Source organism: Theobroma cacao, chromosome 10, assembly GCF_053813885.1.
Source record: "Theobroma cacao isolate CCN51 chromosome 10, ASM5381388v1, whole genome shotgun sequence".
NCBI lineage: Eukaryota > Viridiplantae > Streptophyta > Magnoliopsida > Malvales > Malvaceae > Theobroma > Theobroma cacao.
This window is the reverse complement of record NC_142648.1, coordinates 1,154,433-1,182,112: the sequence shown is the minus strand read 5'-3', so window position 1 is coordinate 1,182,112 and position 27,680 is coordinate 1,154,433. Positions and strand designations below refer to the sequence as shown.

At 34.1% G+C, this 27,680-nt stretch overlaps 3 protein-coding genes and 1 pseudogene across 5 annotated transcripts; all 4 read left to right on the top strand.

Annotated features, from left to right (window-relative positions):
• Positions 1 to 193: 193 nt before the first annotated feature.
• LOC18585912 (uncharacterized) lies at positions 194 to 2,462 on the top strand. Of its 2 annotated transcripts, none has more exons than XM_007008984.3 (5): positions 194 to 343; positions 565 to 660; positions 784 to 858; positions 1,313 to 1,679; positions 2,025 to 2,462. In XM_007008984.3, exons 1-5 carry the CDS (start codon positions 317 to 319, stop codon positions 2,294 to 2,296), a joined length of 837 nt encoding a protein of 278 aa, XP_007009046.3. In that variant the 5' UTR covers positions 194 to 316; the 3' UTR covers positions 2,297 to 2,462. The 2 variants fall into 2 exon arrangements, with proteins under 2 accessions (XP_007009046.3, XP_088658867.1); XM_088802741.1 differs by lacking the exon at positions 194 to 343 and adding an exon at positions 382 to 434.
• A 965-nt stretch (positions 2,463 to 3,427) lies between these two features.
• EGY2 (ethylene-dependent gravitropism-deficient and yellow-green-like 2) lies at positions 3,428 to 8,218 on the top strand. The gene is made up of 12 exons (XM_007008980.3): positions 3,428 to 3,755; positions 3,846 to 3,918; positions 4,220 to 4,363; positions 4,921 to 4,971; positions 5,069 to 5,179; positions 5,474 to 5,548; positions 5,634 to 5,739; positions 5,826 to 5,919; positions 6,264 to 6,417; positions 6,872 to 7,079; positions 7,334 to 7,494; positions 7,688 to 8,218. The coding sequence occupies exons 1-12, from the start codon at positions 3,601 to 3,603 to the stop codon at positions 7,934 to 7,936; spliced, it is 1,581 nt and encodes a 526-aa protein (XP_007009042.3). The 5' UTR covers positions 3,428 to 3,600; the 3' UTR covers positions 7,937 to 8,218.
• An 8,447-nt stretch (positions 8,219 to 16,665) lies between these two features.
• On the top strand, positions 16,666 to 21,384 carry ASA1 (anthranilate synthase alpha subunit 1). Its single transcript, XM_018128631.2, has 11 exons — positions 16,666 to 16,926; positions 17,438 to 17,622; positions 17,730 to 17,919; positions 18,644 to 18,795; positions 18,923 to 19,038; positions 19,133 to 19,379; positions 19,476 to 19,532; positions 19,656 to 19,808; positions 20,044 to 20,124; positions 20,478 to 20,564; positions 20,783 to 21,384. The coding sequence occupies exons 1-11, from the start codon at positions 16,776 to 16,778 to the stop codon at positions 21,104 to 21,106; spliced, it is 1,743 nt and encodes a 580-aa protein (XP_017984120.2). The 5' UTR covers positions 16,666 to 16,775; the 3' UTR covers positions 21,107 to 21,384.
• Positions 21,385 to 22,230: 846 nt separating this feature from the next.
• On the top strand, positions 22,231 to 26,600 carry LOC18585909 (uncharacterized; annotated as a pseudogene). The gene is made up of 3 exons (XR_016028830.1): positions 22,231 to 22,981; positions 23,183 to 24,691; positions 24,932 to 26,600. The product of XR_016028830.1 is annotated as an uncharacterized LOC18585909 (transcript).
• Positions 26,601 to 27,680: the final 1,080 nt, after the last annotated feature.

The window sequence follows — 27,680 nt, the reverse complement described above, 5'->3', positions numbered from 1 at the left end:
TTCTGTCGGAGCCAGCCACCACCCATGGTGGAAGTGGCATAATCAAACCCCTTCATTTTTGTTTTTGGCTGAGTTGGCTCTTCATCTCAACCGTGTATACTTTCGACGACTCCCATGGTTACACGTGCACAAAAAAAAACCGAGTAAACTTTCCTTCCCCCCATTTGGTTTGTAACTCACTCTGCCTTGCGGCCTGTACAGCTCCGCTTTGTCACCTTCTCTCTCGGGCTAAAAACCAAGCTGAGTGCTTTATAAAGTTTCTATTTTTCCTTAGTGTCAACGGAGTGTGAGTGAGAGAGGCAAAAGCAAGATAGTAATGGCTCCAAGAGGACGTTCAAGAAAGGTAGTTTCTTCCATTTTCCTTTCTTTTCTCTCATTTTTGATTCCTATCAAACCATCTTCACTCACGTTTCAAGAAAAGTTGTTTCCTTTTGGTTGTTTTCTTCACTCTTCCTTCTTTTTGTTCTTATTTTTTCACTGTTTATCTTTCAGGTCCTTGTTTTCAGTGTTTTCCCCTTTTTTTTTTTTTTTCTAATTTTGCTCTGTTTTTTTTCTCTGTTGCAGAGGTCTAATACAAGAATGGCTGCAGCCACTGATGCAATGAAGCCATTTGGATTCCCTAACAACTTGGTTGTCAAAACCATCAAGGAACTCCTAAACGTGGGTTTCCTTTCCTTATCTTAAAGAAAAAAAAAATTGCTTTAGAAGTTTTGAGTTTCTGTTTTCTGATTAAGGAAACAAGCTAAAAAGAAGGGAACTTTTGTGCGTTTGTTTGTGATTTAGGTGTATGGGGAAGAAGGGTGGCCCTTCATTGAGGATGCTGCTTATAAGGTTCTGATAGAAGCTATACTTGAAAAGGTAAAAGCTTTATTCGTTTTCTGCTTCTTATAAAGCTTGCTTTTGTAACTCTTTTTGCGAAAAGCTGAAATTCTTACGATTCATGGTGTTTTGAGGAGTTAGATGTCTGGTCCTCATGTTTGTTGTCTTCCCCCATCACCTGATTTTTCTTCCAATCTTTCTTGGCTGATATGCTCCTTCCTATCTGTTACTCATGAATTGTTTGTGCTGCTTTCTGGATTGCTTAATTGTTTTCTTCTTTGGGAGTTTCTTATGATCGTATGGCTTCATTGAACTGATCAGCGATTTACCCTTTTCCATCATTTTGGAGGTTTTGAGCTTGGGGCCTCCCTTTTGGAGGGGAGGTGGCTACTGGTTATACAGATTACAGAACACATGCTAACATTGCCAGCAAGCATATTGTTAGTTTCATTGACTATTTTCAACATTTATTTGTTTCAATCCTGTTTTGAAGGACAACGGAGGAGAAACAAGTCATTCCAAGGAACCAGCTGCTGAGACTTCTGGTGGGACTCTTGCACTCGCATGCTTTGATGTGAACCCTCCCAACACCGCATTGCAGATCAGCAATGACTTGGACCCTGCATCAGAGACTTCTGGCGGGACTCTTGCAGTTGCATGCTCTGATGTAAACCGTCCCAACACCGCATTGCAGATCGGCAATGACTTGGACCCTGCATCAGAGACTTGTGGTGGGACTCTTGCACTTGCATGCTCTGATGTGAATCCTCCCAACACCGTATTGCAGATCAGCAATGGCTTGGACCCTGAATCAGAGACAAATGAGGCTTTGGGCACTGCAAACCTGTCAAATGAATCTGGTAACCAGTCTTCCCATTTTTCCCATTGAAAATTACAGGTTTTGGTCAATTTTTTTTGAATCGATTGAATCAAGTAGCAGTTGGTCACTTATAAATTTGAGAAACATAGAGATGCATTTCATATCGGAGCTAATAAATGAATGAAAAACTTGGGAAAAAAACACTTCTCTACCTTTTTATATTCAACTTGCCAATGTTTGAACACAGGGCATGTTACGATTGACACATTAAACAATCATGCAACTTGTTCCAATATGCAGAATTGCATCTGAACTTACCAATGAATTTCATTTTCTTCACACTGTAAATACCCTTGTTTTCATGTTGGTAAACGTCTCCGATCAGTCGAAGCCGGAGGCCCCGAGAGAGATCCTATTCAGCATCCTGGGAGCACTAGCCAGTCTACTCCATCTCTTACTCATACCCCACCAATGCCAGAGAGCAATTCAACTAGGCAACGCAGGCCTTACTATGGCTGGATCTGCAGTGATGATGAGGAGGATCTTGTGGAGCTAACACCAGGGCCATTAGCTGAAGAAATGGAAAACTTGCTTTTAAGTCTCAGGGGACAGAGAGAGAGAAAGCAAAGGTGGAATGTAAAACCTGAGGATATCTGAACTCTTTTCAGCTGTAAATTCTCTAGCAAAATAGGTATATATTTACTGGGATTTGGCTTAAAACTCTGCTTATGGAAATTCCCAATGGAAGAATATTCATTCATGATGTATATCGAATGTAATCTTGTCAACAATCAGATGAAATCCAATTCCATTTTTCGGTTCATTGGCTTTGATGTCATAAAAATACTTGGATGATCGCTTCTTTTTCCTTGCTAATTCTCAAAATTTGAAGAGCAAAGCAATAATTTTTCTGGCTCAAAATGGCAAGGGTGTAATGATAATCTCGAGTTTAGATGAAACTTGCTACCCTAATCCGTTTTAAACCCAAATATAAAATACCCCTATATAGGATCGAATAGTCGAGGGTATTCCCATTGCCATCCCTAGTTTAGATGTTGGATGATTTCAAATTTAAACTGTATAGTAATAATAACAAAAAATGTTTGTTAAGACCATATTTAAAGAAAGAAATTTGTAATTATTGTATTGTTTTTTTTGAATTTTTGAAAATAGCATTAAATACAATAATAATATCTATATATTGAGAACACGAGAAAACAAAATCGTACCTTTTATCTTAACTTTTTCCTAGTACGTGATTTGTGAGAAAATTATGAAATAATTTTATAATTTTGAATTTTTTACTTAAAATACGAATTAGATAATGAAATTTAATTGAGATAAGATCGTGTTTAAAATCTTTTAATGATTATATTAAATATTGTATAAGATCGAATATTATGTTCATTATAGATATATTATAGATAGGACTCAACAATAATTTACATACATCATAAATATTAGGAGATAAAATTACTCCTTTTATTTTAAATTTTTTATTGATAATTTGTACAAAAATCACGAGATAATTTATAATTTCGATTTTTTTTTTCTAAAATACGGATTAGAAAATTAAATTTAATATTGAAATAAGACGTGTTTAAAATCTTTGACAATATGTTGAATATTTAATTGTATAATTATGCAAGAAAAAAAAAGAAAAATAATTGAAAATATTTTAATTCTTGAAATATCTAAGATTAGCCACTCTGTGTACGTGTCCATTTTTTATTGGCCCAACTGGGTTTGCCTTTCAACATTCGGATCTCCCATAAAAAATATCGTTCTCGCGGGTTCTCTCCTTCGAAGCAACGAACCGAAACGGATAAGACTTCCGAGGAAACCAAAAGAAAATTTGAATTTTCTTCCAATGGGATTGGAGCTTCGTTTGAATTAAGAAAGCTTTTTTCGAGAGATTCGGATTTCGATTAAAGAGAGAGACAGAGAAAAAGGAAAAAGAAATGAATTTCGCAGTAAGTTTTCGCGGGAACTTTGGTGTGTTATCGCAGTGTAGCTCTTGCTGTGATCTTCGGTTTCAGCCATTGTTAGCTTCTCCAAGTCTTGCTAAGTCCAAACGGTGTCGTTTAAGGAACTTGAAGTTTTCTCAGCTCTCAAGGTAACTTTTGTTTTCTTTCTTTTTGTTTTTGTTCTTTAGATTCTGGAGAGGAATGAAAATGAACTAATTTCCTTTTTTTTTCTTTTATAGATTTTGCAGGCGAAGAGAGATTGTTTGTAGAGTAACAGAGACAGAAACTGAATCAGATAGTAACAATGAGAAGGTGATTACTTCATCACTAAATTTATTCTTTTTTTTTCCTTATTTTTTTTTTTTTGCTGTTTTATTATGGAATTGTAAATACTTTTGCTTAAAAAGAAAAAATACAGAGTATTTCAATGTTTATGATGAATTAAGTGAATTATTGCATTTTCACTGATGAATCTGTCCAAGAAGTTATGAACGGCGCGTTAAAGCATAGGTCTTTGTATGAATGAATTATGAACACATCCTCAACATGTGATGATTTATGTTTTCGGAGGGAAAGAATACGTTCTTGATGTAACATGTTGGATGTTTTGTAGGAGAAAGAAGAGAATGAAGGTGGAGAAAATCCAGATACTACTGGTTCTGCAGAGCGAAATGATTCCCAGATTGATCCTCAGCCCGTGAATGTAGAGCAAATAAAAAATAATGGTGCAGAAACTATAGCTCAAGGTGGTGTCCAGGTATTTTAATTTCTGTTGTGTAATAATGCTTGTATGGTGACAGAATAGGGCAATAGGCCTGCCCCTTGATTACTTGCTTCTCAAAGGAAGATCTTGCAACTGATCTTTTCGATAGGTTTCACATCCATTGCCTTAAATTCTTAACTAGAGTGTGTTTTTTATAATTTCCTTTCTCTATCTTGACAGAATATGCTTTTGTCCCATTGAAAGCTAGAGAGTTATTTAACTATGGCAACACCTAGCAATGGCATTATGTTACACTACATGAAAATATTGGCCCTTGCATGTAATATATAAGCTTCTATCTTTTTCATGGTATTTAATACCTACAAAGTGAATTATTATAGTGCATCAGTCCTACATTGAACTGCCTTCTTTATACTTTATAATCAATGGACTTTACATAGTTCTTCCTCCAAATCTACAAAATGTCAATTCACAACAGAAGAGGTTGAATGTTCTAAGCTTTGGCTCATGCTTTTTCATTTTGGTTTGCTTTTTGGCTTTAATTTGAAGAGGAATGACTTAGGTATTAGCTTGCTTGAACCTTATTACAGGAGGATGGCGATGTTGAAGTTACTAGTGGATCACCTCTGCCAGGTGTGAAGGTGATCATGATGCTGTATTACTTCCTGTACTGGAATTTACAAGAGAGATCTTCTTTCGCTGTTTCCTCTTTTTCATCTTCCTATGTTTCCTCAACAGCCGCAGCAACTGGATGAAACAATGAGGATACCAAAGGAAACAATTGACATTCTTAAGGATCAAGTATTTGCATTTGATACTTTCTTTGTGACTAGCCAGGAGCCATATGAGGTGAGTTAGCTATCTTAATAGCTCTAGGCTTTCTTAACCCTTCCTTTTTCTTTCAAACTTGTATTTGGAGGGGCTGAAATCAAATTAGATTGCCTTATTGGAACCTTCTGCAATTGAAGTTTATAATATTTTCATGGAGATTGATAATAGTTAAAGAATGGATTGTCTCCTCTGGATAAGTATTTTATTGTTCTTGGGAATAAGATAAAAGAGAACATTCAGTTTTATTGTGCTCTTTTTTCCTAACTGGGGGTTTTAAATTTATGTTCTTGTTTACCGGCATAATTTTGTTAGGGTGGAGTGTTGTTCAAAGGAAATCTGCGAGGACAGGCTGCTAGAAGTTACGAAAAAATATCTACTAGGATGCAGGCATGTATACTCTGTTTCTTCCATTGTACTATTGTGGAGCTTAATGACTGATTCTTTATTCAATTTTTTCTAAATCAATATACAGAACAAATTTGGTGATCAGTATAAGCTTTTCCTTCTTATCAATCCAGAAGATGACAAACCAGTGGCAGTTGTTGTTCCAAAAACAACTTTGCAACCAGAGACAACTGGTAGTTGACTATGCTATTATTTTATCAAAGTTCACTGTTGTCATGAACCGAATACCTGTCATTGAACTAAAGTATTTCTTTTTCAGCGGTCCCTGAGTGGTTTGCAGCTGGGGCTTTTGGTCTGGTTACAGTGTTTACCTTACTTCTTCGAAATGTCCCTTCACTGCAGTCCAACTTATTGTACGACTTCTTCTATCACTTATCATTCCGACTTTCTAAAAATATTAACTGTGGCTTGTTCTTGTGATCATAATCAAAGCATAACAAAGACCAAAATGCTCCTGTTTCTTGACCACAGATTCTTCAGTCTTCTCTCTCTCTCCCTCTCGCAAGGAGGATTCCTTTCTATCATCATCATGTTATTAGAATAAGTGGGGATAATTTTTATCATCTATGTTGCATACTAACAATATGTTTTCTGATATTTTACCGTGCTTCCTTGTTCTTTGAATTATGAGAATTTCCATCATATCAGTTCAGTTTGTCTTATTGTAATTACTGCCAATGGTATTTTAACGCTCCAGATCAACATTTGATAATCTCAACTTGTTATTGGATGGTCTACCTGGAGCCTTTGTTACTGCACTTCTTCTGGGGTTACATGAATTTGGCCACATCTTAGTAGCAAAGAGCACTGGAGTTAAGCTTGGTGTTCCGTTCTTTGTCCCCAGTTGGCAGGTGATAAATATGGTTCTCTGCACAAAATCTTTTAGTTAAAAACAATCCCACTTATGTTTTCCTTTTCCTTATGAGTTCCTATTATTTGGTACCTTGTCTCTAGAAAGAAATCTTTGTTGCATTCTACTGTGGAAATCATAAATAAGAGCATCACTTTGCCTCTCTCTTTATAGTAACATGTAATGCATTCACGGGAACACACTCCATGTCAGATTTCCAATTTTTCATTTCTATGTAGATCCCTATTAACTTCTGTGCTTTCTTTACTTGAAGCACATGAGTAGTCACACCGAAGCAATTTGTATGACAAACAGCCTTGTTACCAATATCACTGGGCTTCTCATGACTCTGGGATCCTTATATAAATTGCAACCATTTGCCCTTACATTTTGTGATCTATTTGATGTTCTGTAAACATGCGTGCGGCAAGTCTAATGGACTGCTTTGATGGCAGATAGGCTCTTTTGGTGCCATAACAAGGATAAAAAGTATTGTACCCAAACGTGAAGACCTTCTGAAGGTTGCAGCAGCTGGACCTCTAGCTGGCTTTTCCTTGGGTTTTGTTCTATTCCTTCTAGGTTTCATCTTGCCACCCAGCGATGGTATTGGAGTAGTTGTTGATGCTTCTGTGTTTCATGAATCATTTCTTGCGGGGGGTGTAGGTAAGCACTTGTGCTATCAGAGATACTTTGCGTCTCTTACATACATGTTTGAATTGTGATGGGTCTTCTGACGCTTTGCTAAAGTGCCTGTCTCATATTCTGTTAGTTTGCTAAGTTGTGCAGCACTTGCATTCATGTTCTTACCCGGCTCATGCATTATATTTTTCAGCAATCAAGTTAACATTGGACAAATGCTTTAGCTTATTCAGGTCAAAAAGACGTATGCTGATTGTGGGCTTTTTCACCTTTTGCAGCAAAGCTTCTTCTAGGTGATGCATTGAAGGAAGGCACTCCTATATCACTTAACCCACTTGTAATTTGGGCATGGGCTGGACTTCTCATTAATGCCATCAACAGCATCCCTGCGGGGGAACTAGATGGGGGGCGAATCTCCTTAGCAATATGGGGAAGAAAGGTATTCCCATTTCGAGTAAAACCAAATAAACCATTAGAGTTGCACAATTCTCATGCCAAACAGGCTTTACGCCCTTCACCTAAAACTCTTCTTGCAGAATATATCACCTGTAAATTCTGTTTTTTATCTTTATACATATTGATTTATTGTGGAATAACAAGAGTTAAAATTGACCAAGTTTCTAATTGAACAGGCTTCATCTCGCTTCACAGCAGTCTCCATTGCGCTGCTAGGAATCTCATCATTGTTCAATGATGTTGCATTTTACTGGGTAGTTCTCATATTTTTCTTGCAGAGGGGGCCAATTTCTCCACTCTCTGAGGAAATTACTGATCCTGATGGCAAGTATGTTGCCCTTGGAGTTTTAGTTTTGATCTTGGGATTGCTTGTATGCTTACCGTATCCATTCCCTTTCACAGATGAGTCCATTACAAACTTTTAGTGATAATAGTTTATACAATAATCAAACCTACGTAGAGTCAAACTTGGATTCCATTTTTAGGAAGATTTGTCGGAGGAAATGGCCATGATATGCAAATCGGCTTGTAAAGTGGCTGTTATTACATAATAGTGATATAGAAAGAATAATTTTGAGAGTGATGGCTAGTTATGTTTGGAAGTGTAATGATCAGTATGCAACATGTGCTAGCTGGTTGAAACAACTGTCAACTGAAATTAATAGCTGAACCAGTGGTAAGTAAACAGCTCTCTGGTTATTGCAGAACCTTTCCCCTCTAAAAAAAGAAAGTTCTTTGTTTTTTTTTTCATTGATTTACAGGGTTTTGGAAGAAGTATGTTGGGGAGGCAGGGGGGGGAGTATTGTTATATAAACTTCTGCCATTAATTTTAATCTATCTATAACTATAATTGTATATTTCAATTTGTTTTCTGACATAGGAATTGGAATCTTCCTCACCAGGCCGATCCCAACCACCTCTGCTGTACATTTATGGTTCTTTGGTTTGCTTTCCTCTCTGTCCAATTTTTTTAGGTTAAGGGTCGGCGAAACAGTACAGGGACTGTTAGGGAATTTACTTAATTTGACTTGTCATGTACTACTTCAGTATCATAAAGATGAATCCATAGAGGTATGCTTTAGTTTTCCCATATTAACCTGATAGTAAAAACAGTGATGATATGCCAAAGTTATATGATAAAAAGCTTTTTTGTTTAAAAACAAAAATACCCTTATATGATAAAACTTAACTCTAAGTTATAATAACTTTCATTGAATTGTAAATAATGAATCTATAAAAGGAACTTTTAATGTATTTTATTGATGACTAGGGATCTCTTGTGATTTAACTCAGGATAGATAGCAGCATAACTGTGCTAGATAGAATTTTAGTGGCAGGAATTTTTATATTAAAGAAAAGTTTGGAAACCTGCCCACTTGGTCTTGGACCAAAGTTCTGCTTCATCCGGGTAACAGACAATTTGGTCTTTCAGGTCAAAGGCTAAATAAAAATGGCCAGCCATGTGATAGTGGCAGTGAATGTTGCTCATAACTAACTAACATGGTTGTATAGATCAATCAAAAGGAGTTTGGGTAGGGTTAGGTGTGACATTGCAGCTTCATAAATAGCCTTAAAAGGACTAACATTTAAAAAAAAAAGATATGGTCTGGCTGACTCGAGTTTGAATTTTCTTTTCTCGAAGAAATTTCCAAAGATGGAGTTGGGGGTTTATACGAACCACTGATTGAATGAAAGTTTAGGAAGAGTCGTGATCAATTTCCATTTTCATTCATCGGATGATATAAGCATATACACATTTAGGTATTGAAGGTAGATCTCAGTTTATACATTTATGTAGTAGCATCCCCTTTCATCTATGCATTGCCTCATGTGTATTGGAAATGTTCTGGACATTACCTATTCAGAGGTAAGGTTATAGACTATAGTTTATATTTGGTTATAAATTCTTTGAATTATTAGATGTTTTCATATTTTTGTTGCCTCTGTTATCTTGCTGTAGATACGAGGGTAGAGCAAACGGTTATTTTGATTTGTTCAGTTTTGGATATTTAATAACTGAATTTATATTTAAAAATAACCAAAATCGGATCAAATTTCACAAATAACTGAATTAATTGAAATCGAATGAATTCGGTTAGTTCGGTTTTGTTTTCGAAAACCAAACTTGAGAATTTTTTTTTATTTGTATATGTTTATTTATTTTACATTTTTTTTATTATCAATACTACAAAAATATTAACAATGATGATATACAATTAGAATAAATAAGATGGATATTCAGACAAATAACAAATAATTAAAAAATATGAATAAAAACAACAATAAATAGTTTATAATTTATTTTTCATGTAAAAATCCCGTTACACTCTTATTCAAGTTCAGTTAAAAAAATTTCTAACTTGAAACCGATCGAATTAACTCTAATAATCGAATTATTAGAAAAATCGAACTAATCGAACCGGAAAAATCAAATTCATTTCGATTTGATATGGTTTATATTTGCACACTTTTAGATATGATTGAGGTCAAAAAGAGTACAAAATAGTTTATGTTTCAATCTCACATCGAGACATATATATAATTATTGAATTGTAAACTTTTTTATTATCTTTTATGAGTTCAGAATCTAATATTGGATACAAATGTATATATCTAACGCGAGTTTATCATGTTTTTTATAACTCTTTTTACGTCAATTTGATGATTTCTTAAACCTTTTGAAAAAGAAATTATTGCCGTTACGTGCAACTTTTTGTTTTTGCCATCGTGGGTATTTTATATACGGTAACACCATGGTCTTTTTCTGTTCCTTTCTCTTTCGACCGAGCTTTTGTCATGAAACCATAGTCAAAATTTCAAATAAACGCACGGAAAAGAACAATGAAGGAGACGGTTGGTAAAATACAAGAAGGAAGATAAACACATGATAAACAAGCAACGAGGGGCCAATTGGTGGTACAAAAAGAGAGGACATGGACCTAGGAAAGCATACCAGGGAAACATAATTAGCCATTAAAAGGTACTATATCTTTTGTTTATTATTTCTTCAAAAAAACTTACATAGTACTTCGAATCTTTAGTTAAAGATAAATTATTTAGTACTTGATATCTAAAAAAACTTTTTCCGATTTCGGTTTAGTCAATTTTTAGAGAATAATTCGATCGATTCGATTATTTTCTATGGAAAAATCGATTATTTTCGACCATTATATCATTATTCATGTGTATAAAAAAGAAACATAAACATGGTGCCCAAATTTTGTCTTGCATGTGATTTTGATTGGCCGCCGATTGCTTATTGCTCGTGGAGTCTTTGATGTATACTTTTCCATGTGGGAAACCTGAAATTAATTTTTAAATAATCATACAGTCAAAGCTTTCAATTATCAAAGATTTAGTGACCCTGGGACCCCACCAAATCTAAGCATTATTCAGAGCCAACATTTTTGATGCTCCTCTCACTTTCTAGCTTTCTTTTTTTAAGGTCTTTCATCTCTCATGTTTCTTTAATTATGTTAAACTTATCCTAATGATTTTAAATCCTGAATTTTGTATCACAGATATTTAGAATACAAAAATATACTTGATCTTTTATTCATGATTTGATTACAAAAACAATATTAATAAAATTAATTGTGTGATTCTGTGTATTATAAGATCTTCCTTTTCCTTATCTACATCTCTAAATAAGTGGGATTCTCAATATCTTTTAAGCAGGAGAGAATATTTAGTCTTATCTTTAAGTAATGAATTCTTAATCCTACTTATTATATGATTTAGAATTTCCCTTACATTATTAAGCTCAAATATAATATTGGAGTCCAATATTAATTGTGAGACTCAGCATATTAAAATCTTCTTCTTCTTTTCTACATCTCCCCAGGAGATTCTTAATATATTTTAAACACGAGAGAAGATTTAATTTTATTTTAATATAATGAGTTCTTCATTTCATTTATTTATAAAATTTAAAATTTCTTACACAAATCTACGTTATTAAGTTCACATGTATTATCGGAGTCTAATTTGCTTTATTATATTATATTATGGATTTTGCTGTTGATATTGACATTATGCTATGCATATACAGTTGTAATAGTTTTTTATTTTTTCGTTTTGGCCACACGATTGTAAGAGTTTATGGGTAAAGAAGAAGGATGAAGATAAGAAATTCCATCTTGTCGTGGCATTTTCATTCTTGATAGTTAGGTAACCATCAATGCAATAGAAGCAGCTAGCCTGGCAGGTCCATACCATGCAACACATCCATACATTTAACATGGTTAGCAGGTAAGCCGACTATTAAATTTTGGAGAAATAAAAAAAAATAAAATAGTTTTTTATCCAATTAATTGAATTTTTTAAAACATTTTCTTAAATAAAGAAACATCATTAAATTAGGGTAAATCATACTTCTATATGTTGCAAGACATAACATTTGAATAAATGTATTATTGTAATAATTATTTTATGAAAAAAATAACCATTTATATCGTAAGATATCACCTTTGAGCTGCAATATAAAAGATAACTTTGCATATCTGTAGTGATATTTTTTAATTATTTCATAATCTTTGATTTAAATGTGTTTTTTTAATGTCACTTTATCGAAAGACAACATTTGATATGAAAAATCACTTACAATTTAATAATTCAATAGTCACATTACATAACATATTGTTTCAATTGATAAGACTTTTTAATAATTACAATTTTTTATATAAAAAATAATTTTTTATTTTAAAAATACACCAACATTATGATGTGATGAGATCAAAAGAGAGAAATAGACAAAGAAGGGGAAGAAAAAAGAATGAACCATTATGCTTTTCAATACCAGCATGAAGAGAAGACGAGGAAACGAAAGGAGGAGAAAATGGAAAAAAAGAAAAAAGGAAAAAAAATTAAAAACTTATAACTAGTTTAATTAGAATATTGTTAATTTTTTTTAAAAAAATTTTATTTCAAATTTAATCTTGATTAAACTATTTTTTTCTTTTTTCATCATTACGTGTTTTTTTTAAGTTGATAAACGTTTAATAAAAAGTTAATTAAATTAGATTTTAATTTTTTTTCAATTATTTGAGAGTAATTATTATTTTTTGTATTTGTAAATAATTATTAACTAATGGTAACTAAAAGTCAAAGAAAGGTAATAATGTATTTTGAAATAAGCGGGACCAAAGCGTACTGTAAAGGTGTATTAAGGTTTATTTTTTCTTTTATTTTATCCCATTAAACTATGTATAAACATTAACAAGCAAATAATAATTTGAAAACAAGTAATTCAATTCAATGCATATCAAATGAACATGTTGACAATAGCTAAAGTTAGTACTTAATTAATGATAAAATCAAGACTTAAGCCTAATGTTTAAGTTATATTGAAGGTGAAGAGTAGTAGTAATAGTAAAAATTATACTATTATTTTAGGTTTTACTTGTTTCCATTAATAATTTGTAAAAAGGTTATAAGTGATAAATCTCAAATATGCAATGAAACTTAATGATTGATAGGGTCACACTCACGAAATCAATCTATTTAGTAGATATAGATGTTTGTTTCTAACAAACACAATTGTTCGTTTCTAACGGACACAATTGTCTTGGTTTTCCAATAACTGTTATACGGACATAATTCTTTATCTAAACAAACATAGCCGTCTGTCTGATCACACACATCTATTGATAATTAAAAAAAATAAAAATAATTTATTATTTAATTGCACCTCTTACAATTGAAGTGTTTTTAATTTAATTAATTTCAAGACCAACTAAGATTTTAAAAAGCCTAATCATCGTCAAATTCGTACTTTAACCCACTTTAATCTAACTATAATGAACTCATTCTTCTCTTTATATAAAAAACTTATTCATAAGATTTAAAATTTTATGTTGATATTGACCTTCTGCTATGGATATGCAGTTGTAAGAGATTTTTCTTCTTTTTTTTGGCCACACGATTGTAAGAGTTTATGGGTAAGAAAGAAGGATAAGGATAAGAATTTCCTTGTTGTAGCATTTCCATTCTTGTTAGTTAGGCAACCATCAATGCAAGAGAAGCAGATACCTTGGCAGGTACATACCATGTAACTGGTCCATACATTAAACATGATTAGCAGGTAAGCTAACTATTAAATTTTAGAGAAATAAAAAAAATTAAATAATGTTTTTTCCATCATTAAATTAAAGTAAACTACATTTCAGCATGTTGCAAGATACAGTTTTTTTTTTATAAAAATATTATTTTAACAATTATTTTATGAAAGGATAATTATTCATATCGTAAGATATCACTTTTATATTACAATAGTAGTGTTTTTAATTATCTCATAATCTTTAGATTATGCCAAAAAAACATAATTTTTGATATAAAAAATCACTTATAATTCAATAATCACACTGTACGATATACCTTTCACTTGATGTAACTTTTTAATAATCATAATTTTTCATTTACAACTTTTCATATGAAAAGATATAATTTTTTATTTTAAAAATTACCCCTACATGGTGGTGTGTGGAGATCGAAGGAGCGAGAGATAGACAAATAAGGGGAAGAAAAGGAAAGAATCATTATGTTTTTCGATACTAGTGAGAAGAGAATGAAAAGAAAGGAAAGAAGGAGAAAATAGGAAAAAATGGAAAACAATTAAAAAATTATACCTAATTTAATTAAAAATTTATTACTTATTTTTTAAAGATTCTTTTTCATTTCAAAATTATGAATTTTTTGAATTGTTAATAAAATAATCTTGATTAATCTATTTGTTTCTTTTATTTTTTTTCCTTTTTTATCATTATGTGTCTTTTTTTAAAGTTGATAAATGATTAATTAAAAGTATTTTTATTATTATTTAATTAAATTAGATTCTGATTTTTTTTTCAATTATTTGAAGATAATTATTACTTCTCATATTTGTTAATAACTATGGACTAATGGTAACTAAAAGTCAAGAGACCTAACAATGCATTTGAAACAAAAAGAGACCAAAGTATAGTGTATTGACAGGTTTGTCCTTTTTATATTTTACCCCATTAAACGATGTATAAACATTAACAAGCAAATAACAATTTGAAAAAATTAATTCAATTCAATGCATAGAAAATGAACATGTTGAAGTTTGTACTTAATTAATGATAAAATCAAGATCTAACCCTAATTCTTAGGTTCTATTGATAGGTGAAGGATGGTAGTAATAATAAAAATCATACTTTTGTTAGAATAAAGTCTAACAAATGTTAGGCTTATTAATTAGGATTTTATATCTTCACAATTTTATCTTCTCTTAGCTACATCATTCCAATGACAAATGTCCACGTGGAATTTATCATTTAGAAATTTGAAAAGAGAGATTCGAATTTGATATATAATAGGTTTACATAAATTTTTTGAATATGATATGCCTATATTTATTATATTAGAACACATGACTCGAAAATTGATAGTAAATGGCTTTAAGGCGTGCATTGATGTTATTATCTTTTAAAGTTTTATTCGTTTTCATTTATAGTGTTCAAAAGGGTTATAAGTGATAAATTTTAAAGATACAATAAAATTTAATGATTGACTGTTTTGTACTGATGAAATTAATCTATTTATAGATATAGATATTGTTTTCGTCAAGCACAATTATCCGTTTTTAATGAACGCAATTATCTTTTTCAATGGTTACAATTATTTTGTTTTTAACAAATATAACGATCGAATTTTCAACATGTGTATATACGGATATAACTGTCTGTCTAAACAATAATAACTGTTTGTTTGAACAAACATACCTATTAATAATTAAAAAAATTAAAAATAAATATAATTTATTATTTAATTATCTCTACTTGCACTTTCCACAAGTGAAGTGTCTTTCTTTTAATTAATTTCAAAATCGATCAAGATTTTGAAAAACCTAATCATCGTCAAATACGTAATTTAATCCACTTTAATCTAACTATTATGAACCCATTTTTCTCTTTATTTAAAAAACTCGTTTATTTCTTTTCCATTGCAATCCAACATTTATAATTACTTTAATTATAACCCTATAAAAAGTTATATCCCATCTTTGGATAAATCCACCTACATTTAATTTAATTAAATATAATTATGTGTATTAATTTACCACTCATTATTTTATTATATTTTTTAGGCAAGTACCTTTAAGATAGGCCTTTCTGTTGAAGAAAAAAAAAACACACGTGGCCTTTTCACCATTTCCAATGATTATTAAATTGATTAAAAACAAAAATAAAATAAAATTTCGGTTACTTTCACATCTTCCGCCCTTTCTCTTCATTCAATAACTGGGACAGATAATCATACGTCAGTACAAATCACTTAATAATAAATGTTATTTCATAAATATATAAAAATAAAAATTTTAAAATTTTTTAAAATAAAATATTTTAAGATTATAAATATTTATTTTTAAGAATTTTTGACTTTTAAATTTAACCAAAATCTTAAATAATTTGACCACGATTTTGAGAAGGTAAAATCCCATATAATCAAAATTTTTGACATTCTTCTAATTTTGTATAAATATCATATCATAAATAATTTTATTAAAGATATCGAAACACGAGTTTTTTAAAAATATAATTATAATAAAAAATGAAAGCAAATAGTTGCTTATATTATGAAAAATTAAAAAATCGATAATATTTTCATTCAATGAATTTAATTTAATGATCGATGCATATATTTTTTACTTAAAAGAATCGGGTTTTGAATCACTTATACATAGTTGACAACTCAAAACCCATTTCAAAAACATGAAAAGAAACAAAAAAAAAAAAAAGAAACTGATAGGATGAATGTATCCATTTTTTTTTACCATATTCATATAAAAAAAAGGATAAAAATTCATTGATTTTTTTCCTAATTTTGTTGGAGAATTATGGTAACTTCAGTAGGATATTAAGTGTAATTTTCTCTTGTTAAAAAAAATTACCAAATTAAAAATTTTAAATGATAAAAATAAAATCCATAAAAAGAGAAAAAGCAAAACCATAAATTTCTTACCAAAATAAATAAATAAATAAATAAATTCCAATTAAAATTGGAGAAATATGCAAAAAGTACAAAAGTCAGAAAGGGTAAGACCGGAAATAAAAAATGTTGTTTTCTTCTCTTACATGTACATGCAACGGCTTATATAATTCTCTCTCAAACGCTTGTCTCTGCACAACTCATCTCCCCCTTTTCTTCGCTTTTTCTCACAGAAATTTAAGAGAGAATCCAGGTCGGTTACCGGCGACTGAGGAACTGTTGGTTTCAGTACGACGAGCTCGACATTTTAAACCAATGGCAATGCAGAGTAGCCTCGCATTCTCCCACCGACTGGTTCCTTCGAGCAACCGGCTTTCTCAGGTTCCGGTTATCCGCATGCCTCCGGCTCCAACTTGTTTTCGTACTTCACTGAAATGCAGGAGCTCTCTGTCAAGCTCATCTCTTGGTAAATTTTATGTTTTATTATTAAGATAAAGATGTGTCCTTTTTTTCTTGTTTGGTTGCCCAGGAAGTGCGGGAAACTTTGAAGAAAATCTTGGGTGTGATTTGTTTGAATGAGAGAAATGATTGAAGTACATGATGATAGTGAACTGTTTTATTAAAGATAAAGTAATGAGAAACTACGATAAATTTGATTCTTGTTTGATTATTTAATCATTTACTGTTGGTAAGCTTTTTCTTTATGAATTGCTCAGACAGTCAAATAAATTTGATTTCTTTTCCCTTTGGTTACTGAGAAAATGAGGGAAAGAAGGATTTAAGTTCTTAAAATATTGTTTTTTTTCTTATTTTGTTTGATAGAATAAGGAATAATTTAAACAGATAAATAGGCACAGTGAATTGCTTTTTCTTTTTTTTTTTTTTCCTTTTTGGGGTTTAATTTTAATTGATACAATTGTATTTTAGGCTCAATTGAAAGCAAAAAGTGACTCTTTTTTCTTGGTTTGTGTTTTCAGTTGCTGATGAAACGAAGTTTGCTGAGGCAGCGAAGAAGGGAAATTTGGTGCCCCTTTACCGTTGCATTTTCTCTGATCAGCTTACTCCGGTGCTTGCATACCGGTGTTTGGTTAAAGAAGATGATAGGGATGCTCCAAGTTTTCTTTTTGAGTCAGTGGAGCCTGGTTCTCGGGTTACAAGTGTTGTAAGCGCTTTAACTATATACTTTATTGTTTTTTTCTTTTCTTCTTCGAACTGCAGGGTTATATTTATCTTGTACTTTTGTTTGTTATTGGATGTTGATTGTATTAGGGCCGTTATAGTGTGGTTGGGGCTCAACCAACAATGGAAATTGTGGCGAAAGAAAACAAGGTTATGGTTATGGATCATGAGGAAGGATGTTTGACTGAGGACGTTGTTGAAGATCCGATGTTGATTCCAATGAGAATCTCGGAGAACTGGAAACCCCAACTTATTGATGATCTTCCTGATGCATTTTGTGGTGAGAATGATTGGTCTTTTGCATGTCTAATTGTCATAAATCTCTATTTGATATGTTTTCTAGTGGCCTCCATGTGTTGATAGTTTGTGTTTCTCATCATTAATCCTTATTAAATATGGATTGACTGTGTGATTTTGTAAGAGGTTCAAATTTAGTGCCTTTTTTGATCATTAGTTGAATGGTTGGTTCAAATTTCGTGCCTTTTTTGATCATTAGTGATGTTTCTTGATTGGTTAGTTCAGATTTTGTGCCTTGTTTGATAATTACTGATGTTTCTTGATTGGTTGCTTTGATTTGCTATGCTTATATTAAGGAAAGTAGAATAATAAGTAGTCAACTGTTGGTCGGTAATTTAACGGCTGTTATTTATTGTTTATTGACACTGGCAGATGGATGCTTTGACATACAACTTTGGAGTGTATTCATTTCTACATTTGGAAAAAAGTGGACAAGTTTTTTTATTTTGGGTTGAATATAAAATACTGTAATAATTTCAGGTTTTGGAGTTATTCAATGCCACCATGTCTTATCGTGTAGTCTTAACCTATTGGTATCTAGTGTCTTAACCACTTAGGTGCATAATTCTATTAACATTCTCCTGTCCTAAGTACTTCGTTGTCATAATAGTGTAGGGCAACTCTGATATCACTTCATTGTTGGTTGATTTGGTGTCTTTTAGAAATCTTTAAACTCACACTTTTTATTAAATTCCTGTGACGTGTAGGTGGATGGATTGGTTATTTCTCATATGATACAGTTCGCTATGTGGAGAAGAAAAAGCTTCCATTCTCAAAGGCACCACAAGATGACAGAAACCTCCCAGACATACATCTAGGGCTCTACAATGACGTGATTGTATTTGATCATGTGGAAAAGGTATTCCTTTACTCCAACAATTCATATTGTCCTGGATGGGGTGCTGAGTACAAGATTTTAGCTCCAATTATCATTCTATCAGAAACATAGACAGGGAATAATATTGATATGTTCTTTTTATTTGCAGAAAGCATATGTAATTCACTGGGTGAGGCTTGATCGACACTCCTCTGTGGAAAAAGCTTACAGTGTTGGAGTTGAGCACCTGGAGAAGTTGGTGTCTAGAGTGCAGAATGTTGACCCGTGAGCAATAGTTTTTTTACAGTAGCATTGATTTTGATTAAGTTCATATGCTTTTTGATTCTCTGACATCGTTTTGTTCTGATTTCATTCTTAGCCCAAAGCTATCTCCAGGCTCTATTGATTTACAAACTCACCATTTTGGCCCTTCTTTGAAGAAGTCAAATATGGAAAGTGAAGAATTTAAGGGGGCTGTACTACAGGCAAAAGAACATATTCTGGCAGGGGATATTTTCCAGATTGTATTAAGTCAACGTTTTGAACGGCGAACATTTGCTGACCCCTTTGAAATATATAGGGCTTTGAGAGTTGTGAATCCAAGTCCATATATGGCTTACTTGCAAGTTAGTGTGTTCCTCTTTAAGTACTTATTTAGTTTTGAATCTGTGAATTATTCAGAAGTTGCATTGTGAATTTTGTTATTTTGCATGCTCTTTCAGGCTAGAGGATGTATTCTAGTTGCTTCAAGTCCAGAAATTCTCACCAGGGTCAAGAAGGTAAACTTTTACACTTTTTTGATTACTGAGTTTTTCGTTGGCTGTCTCTTTTTACTGATTTAAAATCGTCAAGCACTGTGCTTAGCTATTTGAAGATCTGAATTTTTGTATTGGCATGAACAGAACAAGATTGTGAATAGGCCATTGGCGGGAACAGCAAGGAGAGGAAAGACACCTGCTGAAGATGAGCTAGCAGAAAAGCAGTTGCTAAGTAATGAAAAGGAATGCGCAGAACACATCATGCTTGTTGATTTGGGACGCAATGATGTTGGAAAGGTCTTTCCATAGCGATTTTAATTCTGTATATCATGCCATGCATTTTTGGAGATTATTTTCTTGTGCTCTAGCTTTGTAGGGGTATTACATTAATTCCATTTTCTTCCTGTGCATGACAGATTTTCCTTCTAAAGAAATCGAATTTTTTACTTTCACTTAAAACTTCATGTTTCCTCTTTTATTACCTCAGAAAGGTCAGGAGTCTAACTTGGTTGTTTTTATATTATTCGTGTAGGTCTCCAAATATGGTTCTGTGAAGGTGGAGAAGCTGATGAATATTGAACGATATTCACATGTTATGCACATGAGCTCCACGGTAAGTATATATGCTTTTCGTATCTAAACATTTGTTGACTTATTTTCATTATGTTAAAAGGCATTTTAGGACTGAAATTTCTTGGGATATATAGCATTATTTGATAATTTTATTGCATTTCTAATAGGGGTGATTTAAGGATTTATGATGTCTTTCCAATTGCTGTCTAACTGATATATTCTGATACAAATAATGAACTTGCGCATTCAAATACTTTAGAATGTTCTGATTAGTTATTTGCTTCATTTTGGTTTCTTAATGTCCCACAACCCAAGGAACTGGTTTTAAACATTCTTTTAGTAATGTGACATACAATTAAATGATCTTTTCTATTTTGAATTTAAATTATGCAGGTTATTGGGGAGTTGCATGATCATCTCAGTAGTTGGGATGCCCTGCGCGCTGCACTTCCTGTTGGAACTGTTAGCGGAGCACCAAAGGTTCAGTACTTCTTGTCCTTTACATGTTTTATGCAAATGCTGTTTTTTCAAACAAAAACCGAATGCTTTCTAGTTTGCCTTGATTCTGGTGTTACAGTCCAGCCACCATTAAATAGGCACAAGTTGCACAGTCCTCTGGACTTCTTACAAGTCATAGCTGTGTTGCCTACGTATTTCTTTCCCCCATAGCTTTGATCATGATTGGGACATTGATACAGGTGAAGGCCATGGAGCTAATTGATGAGCTTGAGGTGACCAGGCGAGGCCCTTACAGTGGAGGATTTGGGGGCATCTCCTTTACTGGTGATTTGGATATTGCTTTGGCTCTCAGGACCATGGTATTCACAACCGGAACCCGCTATGACACAATGTACTCCTACAAAGATGCTGGTAGGCGCCAGGAATGGGTAGCTCATCTTCAAGCTGGCGCTGGTATAGTAGCAGACAGTGATCCGGATGCCGAGCACCGTGAATGCCAGAGCAAGGCCGCTGGCCTTGCTCGTTCCATTGACTTGGCAGAGTCTGCATTCGTTAACAAATGATGCACTCTTTTTATCAATCATATGAGTTCCTCACCAACCATGACCAGCTCAAGTTCTCTTTCTGCTGGTTAGAATTTGTCTGCAATACAGTTGCTCATCATTTTTTAGCAGCCACTTGAGTTGTTCACCAACCATGACCAGCTCAAGTTCTCTTTCTGCTGTTTAGGATCTGTCTGAAATACAGTTGCCTTACCTCGGAAGAGATGGTAACTAAATATAGGAACCACAGGATGTAAAATATAACTTTTATATTAGTTTAAGTTTATAATAAAGTTATCTTTCAGACAATTAAACTTGTGATCTCAGTGGCTATCCTTCCTGCTTTGCTCCTGTTTCCTGCTATCCTGTGACGCCTCAACTAAACAACAGCTTAATCACAAACCTTAATGCATATAATCCTGATTATAAATGATTAATCGTTTATTAGTTATGGCTAATCATTTTCTAGTTATTTCAATGGTGACATCAAGGCAGAAGACTGCCAAGGAAAGCCCTTCAGAGTTCAGACTGGTTTTGTCAACTCTAATATTTGTTGTTTTGGCCAACCATTTTCTAGTTATTTCGAAGGTGACATTAAGGCAGAAGACTGCCAAGGAAAGCCCTTCAGAGTTCTGACTCCTTTTGTCAACTCTAATTTTTGTTGTTTTTGCCTTAACTACAATCACTTATTGAGACAAATGAGGAATTTCCTACTGGCTTGATTAACGTGACTGCAATTTTGCTGCCATTTGTCCTACTACTGGCTTGATAAACGTGACTGCCGTTTTGTCAACTATAAGTTGTCCAATCCGAGCTGTGTTTCACATAAATTTTCTAACTCAAAATGTTTCCTAGTCGTGTTTTGCCATTTCTTATGCATGGCATGGGTGGGTGTTTTCTTGTAGCGAAGCTCTGTCCTTTTGGTGAAGACTCAGAAAGTCAATGTTATTCTTTCCAACCTTCTGATCTTCCATGTGGACCTCTCATCGATGAAGTTTCCAGCTTTCCAGCTGGGGCAAACGAGTCGTTTTCAGTTATACTGCCAAGGCCTGGCCAACCAATTCTGAAGCCTTTTTTAGATGTAAGAGAAATGGGAGGACATGGACAGCAATTAAACCAGCTTGTTGCTCAATTCAATTCCTCTCCCAAGCTAATTTTCTTCGAAGAAAATGGGTACATCATGCTTAGGAAACATATGCATTCCTGAGATTAACTTGCTTCTTGGCTTTGTTATTGTACTCAGCTAATGTCTATCAGGGTCCCTGAATTTTGCATTGGCCTTGGGGAAAGAAAAACTGACAGAATAGCTTTGCTTTCTATAAAGGATCAGCTTGTTGGTGCTTATCCAGGAGCTCTCGATTCATGGAATGCTTCTCTCCACTTCTGTGAGTGGCAAGGTGTTACGTGTGGTAGTCGCCACCAGAGAGTCACTGCTCTGGACTTGGATGGCTTGAAACTTGGTGGGTCCTTATCTCCTTTGATTGGCAATTTAACCTTCATCAGAAGAGTTAATCTGTCTTATAACAGATTTGCAAGGTAACATACCTAAGGAAGTTGGCTACCTAAGGCGGTTGCGTGTTTTTGAGCTGTTTCGAAATAATCTCCATGGAACAATCCCTGTGGAGCTTGCCAATTGCTCAAACCTCTTAACAATTCGTTTATCGCATAATAACCTCACTGGTGAAGTTCCTTTCCAGTTGGGTGATTTGTCGAAACTCATCGTACTCTCCTTGGGTGCCAACAATTTGATTGGGGGTATTCCATCTTCTTTAGGAAACCTTTCGTCATTGAGGGATCTCTCGCTTTCTTATAATCATTTGGAGGGAAATATCTCTGATGCTCTGGGTGGGGCCATAAAGTTGAGAAACCTTCTTCTGGCAGCCAACAGCCTAACTGGTACTCTTCTTCTCTCAATTCACAATCTTTCTTCCTTGGAAATGATTTAGATGTCAACAAACAATTTCTCAGTGAGTCTTGCGGCTGTAATAGGCGTTCCTTTTCCAAATCTTTGATACTTCAGTACTGGAGGAAATCAATTAATAGGAACTATTCCAAGGTCAATATCTAATACGTCTAATCTGGAGATATTTGACATAGGTTGGAATGGTATCGGCGGATCTGTTCCTAACAATTTGGGAAACCTCAAGAATCTTCAACAGTTCATGATTGCTGGTAACTACTTGGGAAATGGGAACACAGGAGACCTGGATTTTCTTTCTTCGTTGAGCAATTGTAGCCTATTACAAATATTGGATCTAGAGGCGAATCGATTAGGTGGCGCGTTGCCAGAATCCATAGGCAATTTATCAATCCAACTCAACATGCTTTTTATGGGATGGAATCAGATTTCAGGAAATATTCCTGAAGGGATTGGCAATCTCGTAAGCTTAACTCTTCTGCATTTGCCGAGAAATGCCCTGGCGGGGACCCTTCCAACTTCTTTGGGGAAGCTTCGAAATCTTGAAAGATTGTTTCTCGGTTTGAATAATTTTTCAGGTGAAATCCCATCTTTCATTGGCAATCTCTCTCATTCGTTCGAACTTCAATTACATAATAATAGTTTTGAAAAAAAAAATTCCACTTGTGCTTAGAAATTGCAAAAGTATGCAAATCTTGTTTCTTTCGGGAAATACACTTGGTGGTAGTATACCAGATCAACTATTTGGTGCTTTCACAAGTTTGACTCAAGTTGACATGTCTAGCAGCTCATTGACCGGTCCCCTTCCATCAGATTTTGATAATTTAAAGAACCTGGAAGAATTATTTATTTATGGAAATAAATTGTCTGATGAAATTCCGGAGATACTTGGCCAGTGTTTTGGGTTAAGGTCACTTGATATGGTGGGAAACTTTTTCAGAGGTAGCATTCCCTTGTCTCTTGGTTCTCTGAAATCTCTTGAAACTTTAAATCTTTCCCGCAATAATTTGTCTGGCACCATACCACATGAACTAGAAAAACTTCTATATTTAAGCAGTTTGAATATTTCTTTTAATCACTTGGAGGGTGAAGTTCCAGAAGGAGGAGTTTTCAATAAATCTAGCAGATTTTCAATTGTGGGAAACAAAAATCTCTGTGGAGGGATACCTGAAATAATGCTCCCAAAGTGCTTCAATCAGAAGCCAAAGAAAAACTTGTTGCAGTGAAGGTACTTAACCTTCAAAACCGTGGCGCTGCAAAAAGCTTCGTGGCTGAATGCAAGGCTTTGGGGAAAGTTCGACATCGGAATGTTCTCAAAATTATAACTTCCTGCTCGAGCATTGATTACCAAGGCAAAGATTTCAAGGCTTTAGTTTTCGAATTCATCCCTAATTGGAGTTTGGACAGTTGGCTTCATGAGCAACATGAGTCAAGGTATTTGAACTTTGTTCAAAGGTTAGACATAGCCATAGATGTAGCCAGTGCAATAGAGTACCTTCATCACAATTGCGAGGCGGTAATTGTCCACTGTGATCTATAGCCTACCAATGTTCTTCTTGATGATGACATGGTTGCACATGTCAGTGATTTTGGATTGGCTAAGCTCTTGTCTAGCGACACAAACAATATGGGTAATGATCAAACAGGTTCTTCAATGATGAAAGGAACAATCGGTTATATTCCCCCAGGTAAAATTTTATATCTCCCTTTATTTTCAGTACCGTAATTGTAATTTAACGAAATCTTACTGATTTTAAACTTTCTAATCTGTACTTGCTATTATCATGTTAACAGCCATTAAACCTCCTATTTAATAAGTTGCAAAATCACAAGAATAAGTGGCAAAATCTCTAGTCTCAACTCTTAATTAGAGCTAAAAACATATGGTTGGCATTAAAAGAAGTTGAGTTTATAACAAATTGTTGCAGAATATGGCATGGGCGGGGCAGTGTCTCCAGAAGGTGATTTTTACGGCTATGGGACTCTGCTCTTGGAAATGAACACCGGAAGGAGACCAACAGATGGTATGTTTCATGGCGGCTTAAGCCTTCACAATTTCTGTAAGATGGCACTACCGGAACGATTGAAGGAGATTCTCGATTTTCGCTTGCTCGAACAAATTAGTGAAAACAATGAGAGATTAACAAGTTAGTCAAAAATGGAGGGAGAGCTCATGTTGGAGAGTTTGCTTTCTTTCACTAAAATAGGAATTGCATGCTCTGCAGAGGCACCTGGTGATAGAATGGCAATCAAAGATGCTATCACAGAACTACATGCGACCAAGGCAAGGTTGCTTTGGACCAGGATCCTGTTCTTGTTAATGCAGAAAAGAGACAGCAGGCATGCAAAGGAGAAAGTAAAAGCAATAGACAAAACAGAGAGCAGAACTTGGTTAATATCGATCCCTTACATTAACTGAGGAGAAATGCATAAATATATACAAGAGCTATTTAACTAACACTTGTACAAAAAATATCCAAGTGTTTGACACAGCATTAGAGCAAACATGCAGTGCTTACACGTCCTAGGACAAATGTGCAGCAGCATGCACTGTGAATTACCAAACCAGCACAACAAAACAAAATGGACACTTGTCCTGTACATAGTTAGACAAAATGACATTCAAGCTAGTTTTTATCTCAACACTCCTCCTAAATGCTAGCTTGCTGAATATTTAATTTTCTTCTTAGCTCTTCAAACCTGGACAAGTGAAGAGGTTTGGTTAGAATGTCTGCAAGCTGATCACTGGAGCTACAATGCTGAACAGATATATCTTCATCCTTTTCAGCTTCTCTCAAGGCATGGTATTTGACCTTGATATGTTTTGTTCTGCTATGAAAAACAGGATTTTTCACCATGGCAATGGCAGATTTGTTGTCTACATAAAGCTTGGCTGGAGGCACATGAAGAAATCCAAGATCAGTTAAGATCTTCTTCACCCAAATGGCTTGATTTGCAGCTGTAGCTGCTGCTATATACTCTGCTTCTGCAGATGATTGAGCAGTGGTTTCTTGCTTCTTTGAATTTCAACAAAAAACACCATTTCCTAATGTAAATACATATCCAGAAGTGCTTTTACAATCATCCACACAGCCTGCCCAGTCACTATCCGAGAATCCAACCAACTCAACTGAACTTTCATCTATATAAGTGAATTGAAGACCAAAATTTGCAGTGCCTTTTAAATATCTAAGCACTCTTTTTGCTGCTGAAAAATGCTCAGTTGTTGGAACCTGCATGAACCTAGACAAATAACTTGCAGCAAACATCAAGTCAGGTCTTGATGCACAAATATAAAGCAATGATCCTATCAAGCTTCTAAAGGTTGAAGGATTTTCGAGTGCAGATCCTTTATCAACTGACAGCTTCTCATGAGGAATAAGTGAAGTGGCTACTGTCTTGCAATCTGTCATTTTAAACTTGTCCAGAACCTCACCAATGTAATTTGATTGGCATATGAAAATTCTAGAATTACCTTGAAGGATTTGTAACCCCAGAAAATAACTCATCTGTCCAAGATCTGTCATTCTAAATCTGCTTTGCATTTCAAGCTTGAGTTTTGAAATTCTTTGATCATCTCCTCCTATAACTAACATGTCATCAACATACAATGAAATAATCAAAGGATTTTGATCATCAGCTTTTTGTATATATAAAGTAGCTTCATTACTGCTCTTGTGAAAGCCTTGACCCTTCAAATAGTCATCAAATTTGCAGTACCAGGCACGTGGTGCTTGCTTCAAGCCATAGAGTGCCTTATGAAGTTTATACACTTTGTCTCGGTTAGGCTCACTTTCAAAACCATAAGGCTGCTCAATGAAAATTTCTTCCTGCAAATCACCATTTAAGAAAGCAGATTTGATTTCCAAATGGAATATTTTCCATTTAAACTTAGATGACAATGCTAGCAGCAGTCGAATGGTATCCATTCTTGCAACTGGTGCAAAAGTTTCATGATAGTCTACTCCAGGTAATTGAGCAAAGCCTTTAACAACAAGCCTTGCTTTATGCTTGTTCAGAGATCCATCTGAGTTCAGCTTCATTCTAAACACCCATTTCACTCCAAGAACATGATGATGCTTAGGTCTGTCTACCAAGCTCCATGTCTTGTTGAGATTTATCATCTTCATCTCTTCTTTCATAGCTTCTTTCCATTCTGGTGACAAAACAGCTTCTTCAGGTGTAGCAGGTTCAAATGCAACTACATTGCAGCTTTCATAAATCTCTTGTGATGGTCGAGTACCTCTCACAAGAGGTTCATCTACAATCTGTTCTACATCAAGTATCTCATCACTGTTGGCAGGTTGAAGATTAACATCTTCATCTAGAAATTTAGTATGCTGCACTTGATTATTTTTCCAGTTCTAGTATGCACCTTCATCAAATGTTACATGTCTGCTAACAGAGACTTTGCCAGATTCAATTTGATAAATCCTGTAAGCTTTTGACTGCTGACTGTACCCTATAAAAACTCCCAACTTTGCCTTGGGTTGCAGCTTGTCTCTTAGTTCTTCAGGAACATGGAGATAACAAATGGATCCAAAGATCCTCAAGTGATCCACAGATGGTCTGGTGCTGTACCAAGCTTCATAAGGAGTTTCATTATTGACAGCTTGAGTGATCAGAATATTTTGCAAGTAAACTGCAGTGTTAGCTGATTCAGCCCAGAAGCTTTTA